Source organism: Ricinus communis, chromosome 2 (assembly GCF_019578655.1).
Source record: "Ricinus communis isolate WT05 ecotype wild-type chromosome 2, ASM1957865v1, whole genome shotgun sequence".
NCBI lineage: Eukaryota > Viridiplantae > Streptophyta > Magnoliopsida > Malpighiales > Euphorbiaceae > Ricinus > Ricinus communis.
In genome coordinates, this window is record NC_063257.1 from 12675540 (window position 1) to 12699420 (window position 23881).

The window sequence follows — 23881 nt, forward strand, 5'->3', positions numbered from 1 at the left end:
TTATTAAAAAAAGGCTTACGATTTTATTTTAAATCAATAATAATATATAGACATTATATTTGAAATAAAACTCTCCCACTTAAATAAAACGACTTTATTTTAAAACACCGATTATATTTTAATATTATGGTAACAATATATTTCTTGGTTTTTACGTTCAACTGAAACAAAGCAAAACCTGAATGTATACGATATTGACGATTAGATGCAAATAAAAGCCCCAAAAGTTTATTGATTTATTAATTGGACAATACAGTGAAACGCGCACCCTGTACGGAGGTCGATGCATACGAACTCCACCGTGCCCCAAAAACCCCAACCTTAGAACCTCACCCTCATTGCCGGCGCCGGCCGTCCAGTAGCTGAAAATAAAATTATACTCAGCCAAACACTCTCTCTCTCTACCAGTGATACTTAGTATTCTCTTAATGAAGTGAATTCCGCAACATCAACAGCAACAAAGAAAAATGTTAGGAGCAGCGAAATGGTTTAGGTTTAGGGCTCGAGAGCTCATTATTCTCCGCAATCACTCTCAGACCAAACCAATCTCCTTAACCAGTACTTATAATCTCAATCCGAATCTTCATAGTAGCAGTTGCAGTTATAAATCATACTCCACCAGTTTTCCATGGAAAAAGAATCTCAATATCAATGCTTTGCTCTCCAATTCAAGGCCACCGGTTTGTAACTCACTCTCTTTATTTCTTTCTTTACTTTTAATTGAACTCAATTGGCCTGAATTAGTTGTCTATTGTTTAACAGAGTGCAATGCTAAACGGCCGGGTTTTGTTCTCAAGCTCTAGTTCTAGTAATAGTGACCTCAAAAATGCTAAACCATTAGTTGGCACTGCTAAATTATCTGAGGATAAGCAAGTTGCTGATATGAAGATTCTTCGAACTCTTGCGAGCTATTTATGGATGAAAGATAATTTGGAGTTTCGGTTAAGGGTTATTACTGCTCTTGCTTTTCTTGTTGGTGCTAAAGTGTTGAATGTTCAAGTCCCTTTCCTTTTTAAGCTTGCTGTTGACTGGTTGACTACAGCTAGTGGCAATGCTACTGCCCTTGCCTCTTTTACTTCTGCCAATTCTACTCTCCTTGCTCTTTTTGCAACCCCTGCTTCTGTTCTTATCGGATATGGCATTGCCCGCACCGGGGCTTCTGCTTTCAATGGTATATGTACATATAATTGATTTAAAGTTTACTTCTTTTATTGATTTTTTTTTTTCAGATATGTGTGAAACTCTATTTTGCAGAATTGAGGACTGCTGTTTTCTCTAATGTAGCTCTAAGAACAATCCGCCAAGTATCTAGGAAGGTAATATTAGTTTCACAAATGCTTTATATGTTTGTTTAATATCTTCTGATTCTTTGTCTCTTTCTTATTTGTTATAATTGTACTTAAAAGTGCAGGTTTTTTCACATTTGCATGACTTGGACCTACGTTATCATCTTAGGTATTTTCCTTCTGAAAACCTATAGTGTGCATGACATTTATTGCCTTTTTTACGAGTATAAGCTGCTTTTAACAATGGACTTATTAACATATCCTTTCTGCTTGCACTTGATCACACTTTTTTTCCTAGTCGAGAAACTGGTGCATTAAATAGAATAATTGATCGTGGTAGCCGCGCCATTAATTTTATTCTATCTTCAATGGTGTTCAATGTCGTACCAACTATTTTAGAGGTATGACTATTCCTTTCACTTTTTGAGCAACTTTTCATGCTAGCATTAGTTTTTTTTCCTGCTGTTTGTAATAGGTTTATCTGTCTCTGTTGGACACTTCAATTTCTTGGCCAAAACCTACTAAAATGACATGTCTGTATATGTGCAATTGTTTCCTTGCTTCTGAAAATATTTGATGGATTTTTATTGTGCATCCTTTCAGATATCTATGGTATCGGGTATTTTGGCATACAAATTTGGAGCCCCTTTTGCTTGGATCACTTCGATTTCCGTTGCTGCATATGTTGCTTTCACATTGTCTGTAACACAGGTAACCTTTCTTCTGCCAATTCTTTCTTATGCATAAATGTTCTTAAGAATAATTGGGTACAGGTTCGTTTTGGTTTTCTTTACAATCTATGCACTGCAAATTATCTTCATTTATTTTTTGATGCTCCAAGTGCCTATTAGGATAATCTATAGGAAAGAAAAGATAATGTAAATGGATGTCATCCCAATCATAATTTGATGAATGATACTTGTAAATAGATTTCCTTGATAGCTAAACGAAAGTGGGTCAAATAATTCTGGCTTTCTGATTTTCCAAACAATGAATCTGAATCCTATTTTAGGATTTATGTGCCCTTTTCTCTAGAATAAACACAAATATGCCTCAAGTACGTATCATTCATATCACATTTCTTTGGGGCTAAAAGCTTGTGCCCAAGTCTCTGTATTTTTCTCAAATACTTAATCTTTTGGAGGGAGTTAGAATGTAGGAGGGATCAGGATGTGGTTCATTTGTTCCCTCCTTCTTTTTCTTAAGTTTGTGAAACTTTCTGTGTTGATCACAATTATGTGACTTTTCCTTGTCATTTCCAGTGGCGGACGAAATTTAGGAAGGCCATGAATAAAGCTGATAATGACGCCAGCACTAGGGCAATCGATTCTCTAATAAATTATGAGGTGAGTTTTATATCTTTCCTTCCTGAATTTCTTTTGGTTATTTTTTCTCAATTCCTTTTTGATTATTTTCTTAAAAAAAAAAAAAAATCATTTCTCCATTTTTATGCTTACCATTTATGTGGAGTACATTTGTTTAGCCCCTTATTAAGTCTTCAGTTCTTTGCCTCTCTTCCTTCCTTCCTTTCTCCCTCTTCTATCTTTTCCTAGACTGTCAAATATTTCAACAACGAAGCTTTTGAGGCTGACAAATACGACGAGTTTTTGAAGAGTAAGTAGTTTAAATATTCTAGTTTATTGTATCTGTTTTATTTCTTCTTATTTTATCTGCTTCATAGATGTCAAACTTGATTGTACCAGCCATTAAATTGAGATTTAATTTGGTTTTCTCGAACAAACTTGTTGATGGTTCACAAAACTAATGAAATGCTTATGTCCCACCTCAAAAGTGGAAGGCCAAGGTGGCCTTAGAAATAAGCATTTCTTGGCCCATGGCATGAAGCTTGGTGTGGAATAGCTACATATCAGTGAAAATCAGAGTGAAGTTCCATTAAGCAGTTCCTTTTTGACGTTATTCTATTATTAGATCAGTCATCTCATATATCATTTGGAGTGAAGATTTGATGGAGATGCATAGGGGTTGTTTAGTTTAGAAATTTACCCTGTTTTCTAGAAAATTACTCCAAGAAAATTAGAAAATAGAGTTTAGTGTCTAGTTGAATAATTTTCTTAAAAGGAAAATTGGGAAAGTATTTTTCAAATTCTTTACATTAGCTAATAGAAAACTATCTTTATTAGTTCTTCAAAACTCATTTTAAATTACAAAGCAATGGAACAAAGTGGAAAATACGCCTTTCTACTTTAGCATTAATACTTTGCAATTACTAGATACAAACCTAAGGATTGAAGTCAAACTCATTTTTCTTTTCCTTTTTCCTTCTTTAAAAAATTATTTTCAGTTTGGAAATAAAAAGGTGGAAAATTAAGAAATGGGGAAACTAGAAAATGAAAGTAGAAAATATTTTCCAGAACTAAACAAGGCCATCGTGATTTGACACATATGCTTTTATATGCTTGTTATGAATGAATGCAGTGGCATTGAGCTCACTGCTAGGCTACTTGCCAAAATGGTAATATCCCTATGGCGGAATTGCTATCCTACCATAATAGCTTAGAAATTATGTTCATGCTAGTTATAATGGGTTTTCCATAATTTATATTGTAGTATACTAACTTTTTTCTCTATGCATTGCATGTGATTAAAATTATTATTGAAAACATGATTCAATTCATTTTTAAATTTTTTCAGTTCCACCATCAACGAAAAAGACTCCACTTGCATTTAAATTTATTGGAGAATGATATTATTTGCATGCAATTTATTAGTATTCCCATAACTTCGAGGTCTCTATCGTCATCTTATCCAAAATTCCTCTCAAATTTGAAGCTCCTAAGTTTAGTTGTTCTTTAGAAATCTAGAGTATATCAATACTTGCTATATCCCATGCTTTGAAAATAAAATTCTATACTTGTCTAATGAATCTTGATGTTTCTTTATAGTTAATATCATAACAAATATTTATGAAGATCTTGCTATAAATTTAAAAAATAAGTATCTCTTTCAAAGTAGGGTTGATTGCAAGCTTTTAAATTAAAAACGAATAGCTATAGAATATAAGAAATATCATTTTAAAAATTTAGAAACAATTGTCAAATATAAATCTATGTTTTATTTTGGTAAATAGTGTAAAGTTAATTTAAATATGTAAACTAAATTTAAAGTTTAGATTAGGTAATATTTTAAAATTTTGAATCAAATTAAATATTCTATCTTAAACTACATAAATCCTGAAAACCAATTTGAATTTTTCCATTTTAAAAGTTAGATTTCCTAAGAATAAGTAAAGGCTATTTTCATTAATAAGTAGAATTTGTATTGTCCAAAAATTCTTTCCCTTGATATCTGCTTCTATATGTTGATAAGTTAGAATAACTAATTAGTTTTTGTTTGTTAGAGATATGGATAAACATTCTAAGGTTTAGGGATAAGATAAATTAGTTCCTATCTAAGTTCTTTTTCTATCCTTTAGCTAGTATATATAAGTTGTGTTTCTGCTATGTTTGATATATAGAAAAAGTATAAGAGAACATTTTTCTTTTTTCCTTCCTCTAAAATTCTACATGGTATCAGAGCTTAGGGCTTGATCATGAATTTTAAGGCTGCCATGGTTGGCTCTAGTTCAGCCACTTCAGAAGCTAGCAGTGGCGTGACACCATCAGGGGGAGTTTCTCAGCTACTTTCACCTGTTCCTCCTGAAAATTCTCTTCAAATCACCATTCACAAACTGAATGGCAAGAATTATCTTGAATGGTCTCAGTCCATGAGGTTGGTGATTGATGGAAAAGGGAAACTTGGATACTTGAATGGTGAGATAAAACCACCAACAACCGATGATTCGAAATATAGGTAGTGGCGCTTAGAAAATTCAATGGTTACTGCCTGGTTGATTAACTCAATGGATCCGGTTATTGGAAAACCATTCATGTGTTTGCAGACTGCTCGGGATGTTTGGGAAGCAGTTCGAGAAACCTATTTAGATTTGGACAACCATTCGCAGTTATTCAAATTAAACACCCATATGTGGAAAATGCAACAAGGTAATCGAGAGGTAACAGCTTACTATAATGATATGATGGCTATTTGGCAGGAATTGGACATGTTTGAAGATGAACAATGGGAAAATCCTAATGACAGTGCTCGGTACAAAAAGAAAATTGAAAGAGGACGAGTATTTGTTTTCTTGGCTGGTTTAAACAAAGATCTTGATGAGGTTCGTGGACGTATATTAGGAAAAAATCCTTTACCAACTATTAGAGAAGTTTTTTCAGAAGTGCGTAGAGAAGAAGCACGACGAAAAGTGATGCTGAAAAATGATGAACCAAAAATAGATGCTGACGGATCTGCTCTTATAACTCGAGGTACAAACTTAGGGGGAAAGCAGAAACCCTGGTGTGATCATTGTCGAAAACCATGGCATACTTGAGATACTTACTGGAAATTGCATGGAAAACCGAAGAAGAAAACAGGCAGCGATAACACCAAGTTAGGAGGAGATGTATGAGCTTTTCAAGCTAGCAATACTAATCTGGGCAGCAGTCTTCTTTTGAATCTCTTCCTTTTACCAAGGAACAAATAGAGCACCTGTATAAAATGTTTAAGTTCCAAACTTTAGAAAAATCTGACTTGTCTTGTTCTTTTGCACAATCAGGTAATTCTTTCATTGTAGCCATAGCTTGTTCCAAATCCCATAGCACTTGGATATTAGATTCAGGTGCTACTGATCACATGTCTGGCAATTCGCAAATTTTTTCCTCTTATATACCTTGTGCAGGAAATCAAAAGGTTAAAATTGCAGATGGTTCCTTAGCCACTGTTGCTGGGAAAGGAACAATTCCTATTTTCTCTTCTCTAGTTCTTAAGAATGTCTTACATGTTCCACATTTGTCATATAATCTTTTGTCTGTCAGTAAAATTGTCAAGTGATTTTTAAGTCTTCCTATTGTAAATTTCAGGATTTAACCTCGGGGAAGATGATTGGGGGTGCTAAATTGGATGGTGGACTTTACTTCTTCAATGATGAGTCAATCTTTGGAAGGCAAGACCTGCAAACTTGTTTCAATTCTATTTCTGTTTCAAGTGACACTAAGATTATGTTATGGCATTATCGGCTAGGACATCCAAATTTTCAATATTTAAAGTATTTGTTCCCAAAGTTATTCATGAATAAAAATCCTTTGTTTTTCCGATGTGAATTTTGTGAATTAGCTAAACATCACCGAACTGTTTACTAATCGCAACCTTATAAACAGTCCAAGCCATTTACCATGATTCACAGTGATGTTTGGGGTCCTTCTAGAGCGCCAACATTTTCTGGAAAACGCTGGTTTATCCTTTTTATTGATGATCATACTAGAGTTACTTGGGTCTTTCTTTTAAAAGAGAAATCTGATGTTGAAAGTGTGTTCGAAAATTTTTATAATATGGTTCAAACACAATTTCATACTCAAATTAAGATTTTTCGAAGTGATAATGGAAAGGAGTTCTTTAACAATGTGTTAGGACAATTTTTTGCTGAAAAATGGATTATTTACCAAAGTTCTTATAGTAACACGCCTCAGCAAAATGGGGTGGCTGAGAGAAAAAATAAATATATCCTAGAGGTTGTTAAAGCTCTTAGTTTTACAACTAAAATTCCAAAGTATCATTGGGGAGAAGCAGTTTTAACAGCCATATATTTGATTAATAGAATGCCTACAAGAATTTTGAATTTTAAAACACCAATTAAAGTTTTTAGTGAATGTTTTCCCATAACTCGGCTAACTAGCAACATTCCTTTAAAAATTTTTGGAAGTGTGGCTTTTGTCCATAATCATGATCCCAAACGTTCAAAACTTGATCCAAAAGCACATAAATGTATTTTTGTAGGCTATCCTGCAAATCAAAAAGGTTATAAATGTTTTGATCCAGTTTTGAAAAAAATGTTTATTTCTATGGATGTCACTTTTTTTGAAGGACAATCATACTTTGACAAATTTCATCTTCAGGGGGAGAACACTAGTGAAGATGTCTCAACTGATTCTAGTTATGATTTAAATTCTGATTTAACTTTTGAGTTTTTTTCAAGTAATGGTATTTCTTGGGAGTCTGATCATGTTTCAAAAGAAAATGGGTCGAAAAATAAAGAAAGTGTGGAAACAAATGATTTAAATATTGAAAATACTGAGCAGCCTTTGATAAGATCATCTCAAAATCAAAATATTGAAACAACTGATATCTATGCGGAAAAGTTTAAAGGTCTTGTATATTCAAAGGAACATCAAGCACAAAAAAGAGCCACCATCCCACAGCACCATCAAGAATCTAATCAGAGGTTGGATCATGAAATTTATGGTAAGTCTCCAAAACTTCCTACAAATAATCCATCTAGTCAACTTGGTCTTCCCATTGCTCTTAGGAAAGGTGTTAGGTCATGTACTAAACATCCTTTGTCAAATTTTGTATCTTACAAAAATATTTCATCACCATATTGTGCTTTTATCTCACAAATGTCTAGTATGGTTATTCCAAATAGTGTTCAGGAGGCTCTAAATGTTCCTGAGTGGAAAGAAGCTATTTTGGAGGAGATGAGAGCCTTGGAGAAGAATGCTACCTGGGAAGAAGTGGATCTGCCAGATGGGAAGACAGTTGTCGGATGTAAATGGGTGTTTACTGTGAAGTATAATTCAGATGGATCCTTGGAAAGATATAAAGCTCGTCTAGTAGCCAAAGGATTTACTCAAATATATGGAGTGGACTACTATGAAACTTTTTCTCTTGTGGCGAAACTCAATACTATTCGAGTGCTCTTGTCTGTTGCAGCTAATCTAGATTGGTCCTTGAATCATCTAGATGTGAAGAATGCCTTTTTGAATGGTGACTTAAAAGAGGAAGTATACATGGAACCTCCACCTGGTTTTGCTCAGAAATTTGGAACCAAGGTATGTAAGCTAAAGCGATCTTTATATGGCCTTAAACAATCTCCTAGAGCATGGTTCGAGAGGCTCACAAAGTTTGTTAAAGGTCAAGGTTATAATCAAAGTCAATCTGATCATACTCTTTTCATAAAGAGTTCTATTGAAGACAAAATTTCTGTTTTAATTGTCTATGTAGATGATATAATTTTGACTGGAGATGACATAATTGAAATAAGCAGATTGAAACAAAACCTAGCCAAGGAGTTTGAAATGAAAGATTTAGGCCAGCTAAGATACTTTCTTGGAATGGAAGTGGCAAGGTCAAAGAAAGGCATTGTTGTCTCACAACGGAAGTATATTCTAGATCTCTTGAAAGAAACTGGAATGAGTGGTTGTAAACCTTTTGAAACTCCAATTGAAGCTAATTCTAGACTTGGGGAGGTAAAGAATGGTGTTCCAGTAGACATAGGAAGATATCAGAGGTTGGTTGGAAAACTGATTTACTTATCACATACTCGTCCGGACATTGCTTTCGCTGTAAGCTTGGTAAGTCAGTTTATGCATTCCCCATATGAAGAACATCTTGAAGCTGTATGTCGAATTCTTCGTTATTTGAAAAGTACACCAGGAAAAGGACTTTTTTTCAAGAAAAATGAAAAAAGAGGAGTTGAGGTGTACACGGATGCTGATTGGGCAGGTTCAATCACTGATAGAAGGTCAACTTTTGGATACTGCACATTTGTTTGGGGTAATTTAGTCACATAGAGAAGTAAAAAGCAGAATGTAGTTGCTAGAAGTAGTGCTGAGGCAGAATTCAGATCAATGGCACAGGGAGTGTGTGAGATTCTTTGGCTGAAAAGGGTTCTACAAGAGCTTAAAAGATCTGTGAGTTTACCTATGAAGTTGTATTGTGGCAACAAGGCAGCTATCAATATTGCTCATAATCCTGTTTTATATGACAGGACAAAACATGTTGAAATTGATAGGCACTTCATAAAAGAAAAACTTGAAGAAGGAATTATTTGTACTCCATTTGTACCAACTACACAGCAGGTGGCAGATATTTTAACTAAAGGGTTATTTAGATAACAATTTGAATTTTAAGTTAGCAAGTTGGGCATGACAGATATATTTGCTCCAACTTGAGGGGGAGTGTTGATAAGTTAGAATAACTAATTAGTTTTTGTTTGTTAGAGATATGGATAAACATTCTAAGGTTTAGTGATAAGATAAATTAGTTTCTATCTAAGTTCTTTTTCTATCCTTTAGCTAGTATATATAAGTTGTGTTTCTCCTATGTTTGATATATAGAAAAAGTATAAGAGAACATTTCTCTTTTTTCCTTTCTCTAAAATTCTACACTATATATATAGTATGATATTATGATTCTTATAGGCATTATAGTCCAACCCAACAAACTATATTCTTAGCTGAATCTTTTGAGATAAGAATTTAATGGAACTTGTTGCCCGTCTATCTCTTCTCTTTTTCCCTATTTTTTTTCAGCTTTTTTAAATTTTTTCTTATGATCTTTTGCACCTCAACTTGCAAAATGAGTTATAATACTATTCTTGCATAAGTGGATGTTCTTTTTCTTCTTTCCTCTCTCCTTCTAAACTCCTCTCAACTAGCATTTTAGGAAAAGGATCTATCGCCTACCTCAAAGTAAAGACTTGTGGTGTTGCAATAACTATGTGTCAGACTGAATTCTATTACCTTTAACATTTTGTTCGGTAAAAAAATAGGGGTCAAAATAAGAAGGGAAGGTATTTTAGATATTTTCTTCATTTATCCTTTTACTTTTTGTCTGGATGGAAGAAAAAAAGAAACCTATTTTCCTAGTTAAGATATGAAATAAAAGAATTTATGTTATCTCATTTCCTGTCCTCTTTTTGTCTGGGAACAAAAGATGTCATAGGTAAATTAATTGTGAAATTTGTTTATTTTCTCATTTCTTGTTTTGGTAGAAGGGGAAAAACTTATTTCCTTGTCTAAATATAATAGGAAATAAGAATTTCTTTTTTTCTTTTTTTTACATTAAGTTAACCTTTTCCCTTTTACAATTTATAAGGTATATTTGATTTTCAAATATTCAAGGGCATATAAGTGACCTTACTTATTAGTACACTTTCCTTTCTATTCTCTTTCTATTTTCTCCCTGTATTGGAGAGATTGGTTGTAGAGGAAAGTTTGGGGGTTATTTTCGTTTCTTATTTTTCTCCCTCTTTCCTGACATGAAAAGATCCTTTCTGCACTTATTTTTCTTTCTCATATTTTTTCCTCGCATATTTTCTCTCCCCAAAACATAGTGCAATTAGACTTGTTCATGGGATTGGGTGCTTGCCCAAGCTCCCTTGAAAATTTTTGGGCTTGGACACGTCATTTTTACTTTAGGAGCTGGAACCAGAAAAATCCTGATTATTTTTTGGGCTGGCTTGGATGTTTCTTTGAGGCCTGCCCAACAAGTCCAGCTTCCCCCTGAAAAAAATTATAAGTGAAAAGTCTATATATTCTTAAAGGCGGTTAGTTGGTCAAAATCTTAGGTCCATATAGTTTGGTGTTCCTGCAATTTTATGTAGTTTTATGTTTACCTTTTTTTCTCCTTCTTTAACTTGTTAGTGATTCTTTTCAGGGTATGAACATGCGGCCTTAAAAACACAACGCAGTCTTGCTTTTCTGAACTTTGGCCAAAATGTGATATTTAGCACAGCTTTATCAACAGCTATGGTGTTGTGTTCCAATGGGATTATGAATGGCCAGATGACAGTGGGTGATTTGGTAAAAGCTTCTTCATACAATCAATTGAACTTGCATTCTGTTGAAGTGACTAAAAGTTGAGCGGAGAAGTCCAACATGTAATGTGAATATGCAGGTTATGGTAAATGGACTTCTCTTCCAGCTCTCCCTTCCACTCAATTTTCTTGGCAGTGTTTATCGGGAGACTATACAGAGTCTTGTTGACATGAAGTCTATGTTTCAACTACTTGAGGTATTTGTCAAGGAACCTACTATAATTTTCTTGCAATCCTTGAAATAATTTATCTGTTTGTTTTCTTTCTCCCTTTTGTCATGTTGAGAATATAACCTTATATTCTGAACTAATTTCCTCTTTATTCTTTTATTTTATTTTTTAAAGTATTTGCTTGCTTTTCTTCTTCTTGTTGTGTCTAGTAATCACAAAAGTACATCTTGTTAGATGCAAAAGTTGATGATCTAGAATTTTCTGTATATGTATTAGATGACTTCTCATTTAATGCTTTTACCAGGAGAAGGCTGAGATTAGAGATAAAGATGACGCAAAGCCTCTTAAGTTTAATGGAGGCAGCATTCAGTTTGACAATGTGCACTTCAGGTATACTGGTGCTTTCCTTCCTTCAAATAGTTTAACTATGTAGTAGTATTAAATAATTGCTATGTAGTACTCTTACTGCTCCATATTTAAGTTTAAGGTTTTCTTGCAGGCAAAATCGTAGTTTTTTAATATGTTTGTCTCTTGCATTTAGCAAGTTGGGCTCCCATACTAAAATATGAAATTATGTTCTGCCTCTTCTAGTAAAACTTTCACTTAAGTTCGATGCTTACTTGATATAATTATATTACTACTATTAGTATGCAATCCAGGAAAAATCAATCCCACACCTGAACTAGTAAATGTTGAATATCTCTTACCTAGGCACCTTGAATATTTGAATCTTGGCAAACTGGCAATTGAGATAATTTGGTTTCCCATTATCTTTTTGCTTGTTTCCCTCGTTGAAGCTTTAGAAAATCTGTTGAGAAAGTTGTTGGGCTTGTTGAGATCTAACAGCAGTGAACCTTGTACATGCTATTTTGGATGCAGGATGTGAAATGAAACTAAGCTTAGATGAATTATGCCTAAAATATGCTGATAATTTGAGAGTGGTAATTCATGTTAGTTAATAGATCATATTGATGCAGTACATTTTCTGAGAATTCCACCCATATGTTCATTTTGATGAACAAGGCTTGAAAACAAAACAACCTTTAGTCTTCAGCTTGTTAGCAAGAATGTTGTAATCAACTCTGCAGGAGTTTAAGGAGTAAAAAGAAAAAAACATTTGGCTTAAAATGAAATGTGCAGCTGCAGGAAATTCCATTTAGCAGCAAAATTAGCTTTCCCTTATATGGATTGTCTAGTCAGTGAATTGAATGTTGCTTTGCACGAGAATTTTGGTTTCAGAATGCCAAAAAGGTAGGCAGCCTTGGGAGAAAGAAACTAATAGAAATAGGAAAAAATAGAGATGGAAGAAAAGAGGAACAAGTTACATGCCCCAACAAGCATTCTCGCATGAGACTTAACTCCAAATGCTTCTAAGGATCAGCTATAAATAAGATGTTTGATGATTATTTACATGATAACCAAAAAAGCCAAAATTTAAAGCTTCTTTTCAATTCTAACCATTTTAAAATTATTAATATAAACTTAATTATTTGTAACAATTGTAGCCTTGATTCGTTTCTCTGCCTCATGCAAGTGGCTATGATGTGTTATTTAATGAAAGGTGAGTTGAACTCTTATTCTTTATGATAAGATTTCCAGTTTTCTTATTTTCTTTTGTGGAAAAGAAGAAAAAGAGAAAAGAACTCGATTAAATTGAAAAACCAGGAAAAGAAGAAGAAGATGAATACCAATATCAAATATAGGTTATTAAATTATAGCAATTTTCTTCTAAAGAAATAACCTTCTTAGTTTTAGTATTTATCTTAAGTTAAAAATCTTAATGCTAATTTATTAGTCTGTCATTTCATTAACTGCTCATGGTTTGGAAAGAGTAACTAGAGGTTGGCTCAATGTAATACCAATGTTAAAGTTCTTAGCTACTATTTGTGATCCGTAAAAACGGGTGCAATCAAAAAAGTGAGTGGGGTTTGGTATTTCTTGGTCATTAGCCATTAAATTTATAGAAGATTAGTCTCTCTTTAATCAATTATTATGCGCTTATATTTTGGAAGTCTTATCGATGAAGAATTTCAATTTAATGTCAATCTACTGACATAAGATAAAGCAAGATCCATTGAACCATAAATATAATATAGTCTTGCAATAACAAAAGATTAGAATAGGTTTGGCAGTTGCCAGCACAAAGTGTGAAGACATAAGCAGAACCAAGACAACTCCCAATAAAGATCTAAATATTGCCACAAATGCTTTTTCTTCAATCAAAATGCTTCCCTATTGATATGGGGTTACTAACTCTAACGCTATATTCCCAAATAAGGTATCTCTTATCTAATCAAACAATAGATTTTGGATAACTTGTTATTGGACATATCAAATTAGTACATTAAAAACTTTATTTTCCTCCTTTATATCCTTAAGAGTTCAAGGTATATCAACAATTTTTAATTTGCTTTAGTTTATTGTTTCTGCCCGCCTTAAATTCTGCTACGTACTCGCTGTCTGATATTTAAAACCCTGCATAAAACCCAAAACTAGTTGTTACAGTGCTGGTCAGATTCTGTTGCATTTTCAAATTTTTGATTTTTTGTTCACTCTCTCTTCAAAACAACATCCATCAACTATCATATCATTATATTGCCAATTAGCAGCCTATGGAGTCCTGAAAGTTCTCTAGAAGATCTCATGTCAACTGATTAATGATTAGTCACTGATTTGTTTGAAATGTTGCTATATTTTTAATATTTTTATATATTGGTAAACTCTCTGATAACTCTAATGTTTATTAATTGCTCATGCACTGTAGTTGCAACTTGTGACAGTTACCTTTCAGAAAGAAAGATTCTTGATGGCATATCTTTTGTTGTTCCAGCTGGAAAAAGTGTCGCTATTGTTGGAACCAGTGGCAGCGGTAAGGCTTTAGTTTGGTTCCTATAACCCTGTATATGTATCTGTGTAATTTTTTCTACAGAATGATTCTCCACAAGAAAATTCATGTATCTTTCTTGTCATTTGGAAATAATGCTCTGCTCATATATGCTGAGGTGGCTTAAGCATTTGTGTAGCTAAATTAGTTTCACCCCTTCAAATATTTTCTTACTGTTTAGCTATAGAGGTGCTCTAAGTTTGTTTAATATGACCTTTCTGTAATTTTCTGAGTTGAAATGACACTTGTTTGTAACAATGGAAATGGCTTTCCAATACTCTTTTAGTTTTAGCCTAATGACAAAGGATAAATAAGAGGTTTTTTCAATTATATTATGACATTTAAAATGTATATGGATATCATTTGAACTAGCTTTCTATGGGGATAGCAAGAGAGATATATATTACATGCCAGAGGGCTTATAAGTGGAGATGCTGTAAAAGTTCTTATAAAAACAGGAAATACCCTACCTTTAAGTGCAGTCTAAGCTATTGATTTATGAAATTTGTAACCATTTTAGCATGACTGGGAATCATAAAAATTGAATATGGTGACTGGCTAGGCTGCTCTAACACTTATTACTTCTAATGATGGAAATCATCCAATTTTTCAAATACACACACTGATAAATACATAATTAATGAGTTCTCTTTCTTCACACAGCCACCAATCATCTTCTCCTTTTTCTCCTTTCCTCTTTCTCTCCAAATTTTAGGAAACAGTCTTAGTATCTTCTCATTTGACCGCCAGAACCCACTATATTCTCTCTTCTCTTAAAATTGATCAAAGCCCCAGGTTCATGCCCCAAGTTCAAGATAGTGTTCTCTATATGTCTGCTGTTCCACCTCTTATCGCGACAAGTAGTAGCAGTTAAGGATCCTTCCTCCCATGTGAGAAGGTTAGCCCGTCTCATTTTCATATCCTTTCGCCTCCTTTCTCTTATGTAGCATTGCTGTTGTTCCTCTATACCAAAGCGAGAAAGAGTTTTTTTTTTCTTTTTCTTTTTTGCTTCTAGACATAGGGATAGTTTGAGATTGGGGTTTTTGAAAAACCATTGTTCTGCTTGAAAGGAATGGGAGGGAGGGGGAGAGGGGTTTGGTTTTTCTTGAAATGAAGAGTTATTTGTAACTGGAAGTGATTGGAGATGGTGACTTAGTTATGACGTTTTTATGTTCTTAACTGCCATGTCATGAATTTAGTCGCCAGCTGGTTACCAAGTACATATGAATGGTTATGGGCCACATATTAAATTGTTGCAAAGCTTAGGGTGTTCATTTTATTGATTCATTTTTGAATTCATGAGAGATTTAAAATACCAATAAAATTCTTCATTTTTTTTTTAATAAATCTTTTGTTAGGCCTTTAATTTTTAAACAGTGGACCTTGATTTGAAAATTTTGAAACATTTGATGTTGGGTTACACTCTGACTCATTTTCTGAATTCCAATAAGAATATGGCTTTTTATAGCACAAGCTTGTGTTGTAATCTATTTCAAATTCTACCTACATGTAGTGACATATTTTATAGATCTTAACATGTCCAGCCATAATCATTGGGTTTAATGATCCAGCTTTTCTATTATCATTTATTGTTTTGGTTTTTCAGCTGTTTTATAACTCCTATTTCGTAAACATTTACCTAAACATGTGCAATACTCATAGGTCAAGACATGCTATTATTAAACATAGTTATTATCAATGAGACTGCCTTTTTATTGCTTGTAGTTTGAACAGCATGCTGCTAGTAAAGAGCAATAGACAATTTTAAAAAGGGAAAAAGAATTAAAAAGGAAAAAGATTAGAGGCATATTCCTGTTCTATTTGCAAGTGTTAAAATTGATGCTCAACACAGTCCTCTCGTTCTAGGGTTGGCTCCTCGCAGTTCTCCCTTTAACACCAATGGTAGATAGGAGCCGAACTGTCTCATGACTTTCTAAACCCAACTCACGTACCACTTGAATCAGCGAACAACCGAACCTTTGGGATCTTCTTCAACCCCAGGATGTGATGAGTCGACATCAAGGTGCCAAACGACTCTGTCGATAAGAGCTCTTGGGAGTCATCAGCCTGACCTATAGTTGGAGGGGGGTGTATACTCTCAAATAGTTTTCTGATGGATCGACTGAAAGATATAAAGCCCGTCTTGTTGCAAAGGGATTCACCCATTAACTAGACGGGCATACGGTATCGATTATTTCGAGACCTTTGCTGCCTGTATGAACTTATGTTGAATGATATTCTAGCACTTGCATTAAAATGTCTGATAATCATTTACCTCTGCACTATTATTAAGCGAATCGTTATATGCTTGCAGGCAAGTCAACTATTCTCCGATTGGTCTTCAGGTTTTTTGATACACATTCTGGAAATGTAAGAATACCTTCAATTTCTGCTATATTGATCCAATTGATTTCAACACTTTATTTCAGCAAAACTTTTAATAGTATCTGGTGGAAGATTTCCAAAAAACTGTCTTTGATTTTTTCCCCTCGTTCCTAGAACGGGACTTATTTCTTTAATCTATACTAGTGTTATTTTTCCTCTTGAGCTGTTCTCATACTGGGATTAGGAACTGGAATTTGCTTCTTGACAGATACGGATTGATGGTCAAGATATACGGGATATAACATTGAATAGTTTGCGAAGGTCTATTGGTGTTGTCCCACAAGATACGGTAAGTTCATTCTAGTGATTCAAGGGTTTTCATTTAATTTCATAGAGTTTCATGTAAGTTTACAGGCCCCTTGTGAGATCTTGCAAATTTTTCATCTTGAAGAGCTGAACTACACTTTTCTCGATGCTTAGGTGCTTTTCAATGACACAATATTTCACAACATTCATTATGGCCGCCTTTCTGCAACAGAAGAGGAAGTGTGTTTTTTTGGCTTTTCACTTTGCTTGTTATGAACTATTAATTGTACTTGGCTGTGTTTTGCTTAACACTTATTTACACTCAGGTCTATGATGCTGCTCGACATGCAGCAATTCATGATACCATCATGAACTTCCCTGAGAAATATTCTACTGTTGTTGGGGAAAGAGGGCTCAAGGTGAGAGGTGTACATCTTAACTAACTGCATGGGAAGTGTATGTTTATTATTCTTGGAATCTGCTTGTAAATACATTAAAAGAGTGGCTTTTTGCAAGAATTCTTCATGAAGAGCAGACAACTATTTGGATAATTTTGTTTTCAGTTGACTCTTGAACTTTTTACAATCAATCATCCTTTCTTTCCAGTTGAGTGGCGGTGAGAAGCAGCGTGTGGCGTTGGCACGTGCATTTCTGAAAGCACCTCCTATTCTGTAAGAGTTGCATTAGATTTATGCTTGTATCTATGTTGTGTTGAGTTTTTGTTTTCTTTGTTTTGCCCCTTTTTCTTTCTTTTTTTTGTTTTCTTCTTGTCTCTTATGACAAAGATTGAAGTTAACGATATTGACAGTTTAATCAAGATCAATCTTGTCTCTTTTAGTTCCCTAAGTTCCCTCCTTAGTATGTATCTCCAAAGTCAGTCCCTTCAAGAACTGCATATATATTATACTTCTCAAAATTATGTTAATTCTTTTGGATGGAAATGAAAAGAAGTTGCTAACAAGAACTTAACTGTTTTTACCAAATTATTTTGTTGTCAAGAATGTAAGTGATAGGTCAATGGAAATTTAGTAGTATCAAGTTTTTGGTCATGGCTTTGTTTTTAGGGCAACAATTTTGTAGGTTCTTATCTCCCATATGGCTATCCAGTGTTTCTGATAAACCATATTATTTTACCATTTAAATTTGTTTTCAAATGAAAGGGTTATGAAAATCTAGAATTAGCATGTTCTTGCAACTTGTTTGAAAGAGGGAGATGACTCAGGAAATGGGTGAGTATAGAGCCTTTTATATGAACTGAATTTGTGGGGCTCTGGTTCAACTAGAGCCATTTGGATGGCTGGCCTTCACTGCTTATAAGCCCTTTCAAGATATTGTGGATTTCTCTAGCAGTTTTAATGTTATTGATGGGCTTAAATTCAAGTCTGTTTAATATAAGTGCAAAACTGCTATCTTTGTGAACTGATATTTTCCTTTTCAGATATAAAAACATATATGTAAAGTACAAATAGTTATGACAACATTAATGAGTAATTATGAGATCACACTCAATAAATGAGAGGTTTTTTTGGTTGGGTACCATGTTTTGGCTGAGACAGTCTCCTTTGGAGTTTTGGTAAATTGATCCACTTATCCTAATACATTATATATTCATGTAATGCATTCAACATTTGGAACTTCTCTTGGTTTGATCCCATGTTTTGGATAAGTAAGTTCCCTTTGAACTTTATGTAAATTGCTTCACAATTATTTGGTCTATGAAAACTTGCTTCGCTCATCTTAATTCTTGTTTATACTTAGTACGTTCCTAGTATTATTGTACCAGCCTTCAGAATTTTTTTTTGCTTGAATTCCTATGTTTTAAAGTTCTACAAATATATATTTGACAGCCATATCCTATTCTAAGCAATCTAGGTGCTGATGTAATTATGCTTTGTACATGTCCTTGGTTTGTATAGTACAACTTGAATTTAACTAAGGTAATTAATGGACCAGACCTAAAACTCTTTTTTTATTAAAAACACAGTAACTTAGAAATCCAAGCAAAACTGCAAGGGTATTAAAAGTAAAACTGCAATTTCTTAGGAAAGTAAATTTGAAAGGTGGAAAAAAAGAGTGATAGGTTCTTAAGGGAAGTACTGGGTGAAACAAAGAGGTCCTCGTTATTTCCTCGGGATGGTGCACAAAGAAAGAAAAGGAGAATATCTTGTGGAGACAGTGTGTGGAACAAGAATTAGGGGACCCTAAAGGACCTCGTTTAATGTTAAGGATTGAGTTTCCTCAGGACTTTTCCGGATTCTCAGACTAGTGAGGGTGGAAAGGAAAAATGGATCTTTTGCAGGATTTGCAGGTGGGTTAGGGATAGTCCAAAACAACTTGTTTTAGCCTACTACTCTGAGGCAGCAAAATTTTGAACTGAAAAGGAGCTTTTTCTCATGAAGCTAAATTCTTACTAGAGATTACAATCCATAACAGAATGAGAATAATGTATTGACAAAGAATGTTAGACCATAAAGAAGATTTAAGTTGGCTAGCCTCTTTATGGGATTCCATACTTTGGGACTTTTTGTTCATAATGTTGTCATGCTTGCTTTTGGTACTCTGGAGAAACAAATCTTGAACCCTTATTTTCCCAATGGATACAATCTGCTCACAGTAAAACTTCATATAGGTTCGATGTAATTTTATTTTCAACAAATAGTCCAGCCTTCAATGGGGTCAAATCCAAAATTTGAACTTCTATTTGGTAGTTTCCAAAGAAGTGTCAGAAAAAATTCAAATTAATCCCATGTTTTATTGTATGAATTATTTTTAGTTTCAAATACTAATTTATAACAAGATAAAGAAATAAGTTCCTTGTGAATCTTCAAGTGACTCCATAGGACAATAAAATCAGATAAATAAATAAAAATGAAGAAGAGTCCAGATTCCAAATGAACAAATTCAAACTTAAAAAAAAATATTTCTGATTATCAAAGAACGAAGGGACAAAGGGATTGATCGAGAAAGATCTCTTTTTCTTATTGTAAAGTCATGATTGGATCAGCATATGTTTTTATTAGCTCTATTGCCACTCGACACAATAATCTGATCAGTTGGTCAGATTTTGACTGGAGGCTAGATTGACAGAAACCTCATAGTAACATGTGCAACTGAAATGAAAACGAAAACTAACTAAATTTGAAAAACGCCTAAAGTTCAGGTTCTTTTTGATCGATAAGCTAATCAGATTAGAACACCTTTCTCTGATTCAGTTAATCGATTTAATCCTTTTTGAGCCTTAAATCTAATCAATAAATTTAAATACTCTTTAATGATGCATCTTTAAGAGGAGTAGTCTTTGTGATTCTTCAAAAATGATGCTAATAATTTTTATCCGTTTTCCTAGTTTTGATTGAACTATTTTCATGTAGTAACTCTACAAAATGGACATCCTTACTTAATCTATAGTCAACACATTCTATGCTTCCCACTTTCAACCAATTATTTCATTTTTGTTTCATAGTAGGTATGGTGTTGTTATATAGGAAATCTCTCTGAATATATTTTTTTTAGTTGTAATATCTCTTTTCTTGATAGCAGTTATTTTACTTTGAAGTTTGTGTTTGAAATCTTTCCCCTGAGTCTCTCTTCTAACATTTTAGTAATAATAATGATCATCATTGTTTCTTATGGTCCATTGACGATGTGATTTAATAATTTAAACAAAGGTATGTTCTATGCATCCTTTATCTACTTTGTCCGACCAACTTTTCAGCTTGATGAACTGGATTATGCATGATGTATACAGTGAAAGCAAATAAATATTAGTTCTCTTCTTTCTTTATAGTTTTATAAATTGGCTGGTTTTGATTTCCTCAGGCTGTGTGATGAAGCCACAAGTGCACTGGACAGTACAACAGAAGCAGAGATATTAAGTGCCTTGAAGTCATTAGCCAATGATCGAACTTCGGTTTTTGTTGCTCATAGGCTTACAACTGCAATGCAGTGTGATGAGGTAGGCATTCATAATCATGTCAATTTCTTTAGGTGCGGAAGTTTCAGCTTATGATCATTCCAATAATAATTTCCTAACTGTCTAGCTAAATTAAATTTCACTTAGGTGTTTGTGGACTAAAGTTAATTTTCCAATACTAGGATTAGAAATGCCAAACTGGAAAATTTAAAACCAACCCCAATTAGGAAAATCCTAAACCAATACTTGGATAGGAAGAAAATAACTTGTTAATTATTAAATAAAATTCCTAAATATTACTAAATCCTAAACTGCCGAAACTAAAATTTTGCAAGAAAAATCTGAATTTCATAATTAGTAATTAAATCAAAATTATCACTCGTTTTCATTTTCTTGACTGCACCATTCTCTCCCAGTTAGAAAAAAACTTATTTTTGAATGTTAGAAGGCTAAAGAATCAACACTTGAAGAAGATATATCCCTCTCTTCTTCAATGACAGCAATAGAAATGAAAATGAACATCGCCTTATCCTTCATATTATCAAGTTTGTTTAGCACGTATAAAATAATATGTAGTTTTCAATGTTGAAGTGGTTTTGTATCATTATGTATGAGAAAATTAGCTGTTTTGCAATCTTTTATTCTTCTTTATGGTCTCTGTGTCTTCTTCTCTAGAATTAAATTGCTCAAATGTTTTTCCTGCTTTGGTCTTGTCATCTTGGACTTAAATTATAGACATTTTTTGATGTCTCAACATTCAAAACTTTTGATTCTTTAACATTGTGATGAAGTCCTTGCTAGCATTTTTTTAATCGAATCGCATATTCTTCAACTAAAACAACTTTAAGCTCTCTAAATCTTGCTATAATCTTATTTAAAATTGTCAGAAGGAAGTTTATCCTTGATTTTAAATAGTTTATTAGTTAAAACACGTTGCTTGCTTTTTTCTTCAATTAGTATTTGGGGAAGCACCATCAGCTAAATGCTTGAGCCGAATTGTGTTTGTAGAAAAGAAAACCATGAATGTAATTACCATGCTATCTTGTAGGAGATCAAGAAATCTTGAGCAAACTGAAAAAGCACAAAACTATAATTTGCTTTAACTTAATAGTCATCTATAGCGTTCTTGCTCTAAATTAACCAAGTTCCTATATAAGTTTCATAGACTAAAAGCTAAATCTACCATTACTTGTCCTAAGCTAGAAAAATTTTAAACTAGTGCTTATTAGGAAAAGAATAAATTCATTAATAATATGTTAATTAAGATGGGAAGGAATAACTATATATTCCTGACAACAATGGAATTTCTGAATAGTTCTAAACCCTAAACTTTAAAAGCAGAAAACTTATAAGAAAAATACGAAGTTTAATTAAAGATCAAATTAATCCCTAGCTCTGTTTTTCCTCGACTGCAACAATTTGATGTGGGAATCAGGTAAATGATTTTAAATAGTTTCTATTCATGATACAACATGAGTATTTAGTTCTCTTTAGGTTATATTTGTCTGTTCCTGTATGCAATGTAAGTCTCATTGAATGAATAAGGTCCTAGAATCATGTTATTGAGCTGTGATGCAACTCTAATGCTAGTCTATGCCTTTCTTGATAGGAGTCCTAAAACCATACTATTATCAGGGTGAGGTTAATTGTTTTATCTATTTTGTACAAGCTACCCACAAAAAGAAATTCTATAATAGTTCAAAATTAAATCGAGAGATATAATTGAGTGAAGCGAGTCAATTACTACTCAAGTTGGTTAACCGAACTGTGCTAAAAAAAACTGACCATTCAATTCTGGTTTTTTCTTGGAACCTAAAACCGAACCAGATATTTGGTAATCATTGGTCTGGTTAACTGAAAACTGGCTTTTTGATCATCATTTTTCAGCTACTGAAAAACGACAAAAAAAAAAAAAAAATGAAAGAGAAGGGAAAATATGGGTTTTTTAGTTGACCGCTAAAAACTTTAAAATTTATTACAATTTTTTTTAACATATGTATAAATATTATATTTAATAGAATATGTTTGAAAGATTATAAAAAAAATTATATTTATCTGCACTTTACATTAAAAGAATTATAAAAAATTAATGGTAAAAGTTTAATCTGTTTTCGGTTAACCATTGGTTTTTTAAACTAGAAACCAAAAGCTACCAGTTACCGATTTTTTGAAAATAAAAACTAAAAGCTAACCTGACCAAAAGAATGGGAAAAAATGATTAACTGCTTATTGGTGGGTTCCAAAGAATGCCTGATGGTTCGGTTAACCGAACCATGAGCACCCCTGCTTACAAGTTGCAACTGTTTAGTTGATTGTCCAATGCAAAATGCTCTATTCAAGATTGGTTTTATTGCTATCTGTGCACTGTTTTTGTTCTATTACCTACACTATATAGTTATACATTCTTCCATCCTGTCAAATATGGTTTCAGATAATAGTTCTGGAGAATGGGAAGGTGGTTGAACAGGGGCCCCATGAAGTTCTCTTGACTAAGGCAGGAAGATATGCACAGTTATGGGCACAGCAAAACAGTACTGTGGATGTCATTGATGCAGCTATTAAACTAGAGGGGTAACTGTTGATAAATTCCTCTAACAGTCCTTCCACCTTCTTCCTGGTACCATATGAAGAGAATTGTTGGCTCAGCTTTCTATTTTGTTGAGCAAGCCCATGAAATGCAATTTCTTTTTTAGGACCCGTGCATCATAGGCAGGTTGCATCCTCTGAATGAGTATGCAAAGTTCATCATATCTTAAAAGAAAAGAAGCAATGGCACCCTCCATACGAAGACATTGAAATAATGATGGGATGCCATAAGCCTCCACAACTTGGTCAATCGCATACATCAAAAGCCTTGGAAAAAACTGTAAAACTGATTTTCTTCCATGCCTTTTTTGAGATCTTAGATTCGATGAGTTTGAATATAGTGAGATGAACTGTTCTCATCATTGTTGTATAGTAACTATATACCAAATAATATACAATTTCATATCATCACATGATATTTAGGCCGGCGTTATGAAGTTTGTGTAATTCATGAAACGGTGCCGTTTTTGTGTGATTCTATTTATTGACAGTTAGTAAGATCAAAATGCTTTAACCTTATATCAAATAATGTTTGGTTTTACATTCCATATTTATCTTCTATGCATCAGACGGGGAGAAAGAAAAGGCGCTGCCATAGTTGGATAATATTTGCTCTTTTGCGGATGCAAGAATGATAGGCTGTAGGTTTAGCGGTCAATGTGCATTGCTGGCATTCTCTGTGCTTTCTATTTGCTGCTTAATATTTAGAAAACATATGCACACATATATATTGCACTTGTATACCACATTGTCTACATATTG

The 23881-nt window shown here is 33.5% G+C and overlaps 1 protein-coding gene across 2 annotated transcripts; it reads left to right on the forward strand.

Moving 5' to 3' along the window:
- The first annotated feature begins 149 nt into the window (after window positions 1-149).
- On the forward strand, window positions 150-23638 carry LOC8281298 (ABC transporter B family member 25, mitochondrial). 2 transcript variants are annotated; one of them, XM_025159756.2, is made up of 20 exons: window positions 150-680; window positions 763-1171; window positions 1255-1316; window positions 1412-1455; window positions 1585-1687; window positions 1890-1997; window positions 2549-2632; window positions 2840-2900; window positions 10776-10921; window positions 11016-11132; window positions 11410-11495; window positions 12611-12666; window positions 13870-13974; window positions 16304-16359; window positions 16583-16663; window positions 16795-16860; window positions 16947-17039; window positions 17227-17291; window positions 20440-20575; window positions 22965-23638. In XM_025159756.2, the coding sequence occupies exons 1-20, from the start codon at window positions 468-470 to the stop codon at window positions 23106-23108; spliced, it is 2235 nt and encodes a 744-aa protein (XP_025015524.1). In that variant the 5' UTR covers window positions 150-467; the 3' UTR covers window positions 23109-23638. The 2 variants fall into 2 exon arrangements, with proteins under 2 accessions (XP_025015524.1, XP_002532928.1); XM_002532882.4 differs by lacking the exon at window positions 12611-12666 and having other exon boundaries at window positions 152-680; window positions 13886-13974.
- The last annotated feature ends 243 nt before the right edge of the window (window positions 23639-23881 follow it).

Coding starts and splice junctions, on each gene's coding strand:
- LOC8281298 (XM_025159756.2), top strand. CDS start 468: ATGTTAGGAGCAGCGAAATGGTTTAGGTTTAGGGCTCGAGAGCTCATT. Junction 16,861..16,946: donor TTTCTGCAACAGAAGAGGAA/GTGTGTTTTTTT, acceptor ATTTACACTCAG/GTCTATGATGCTGCTCGACA. Junction 20,576..22,964: donor CTGCAATGCAGTGTGATGAG/GTAGGCATTCAT, acceptor ATATGGTTTCAG/ATAATAGTTCTGGAGAATGG.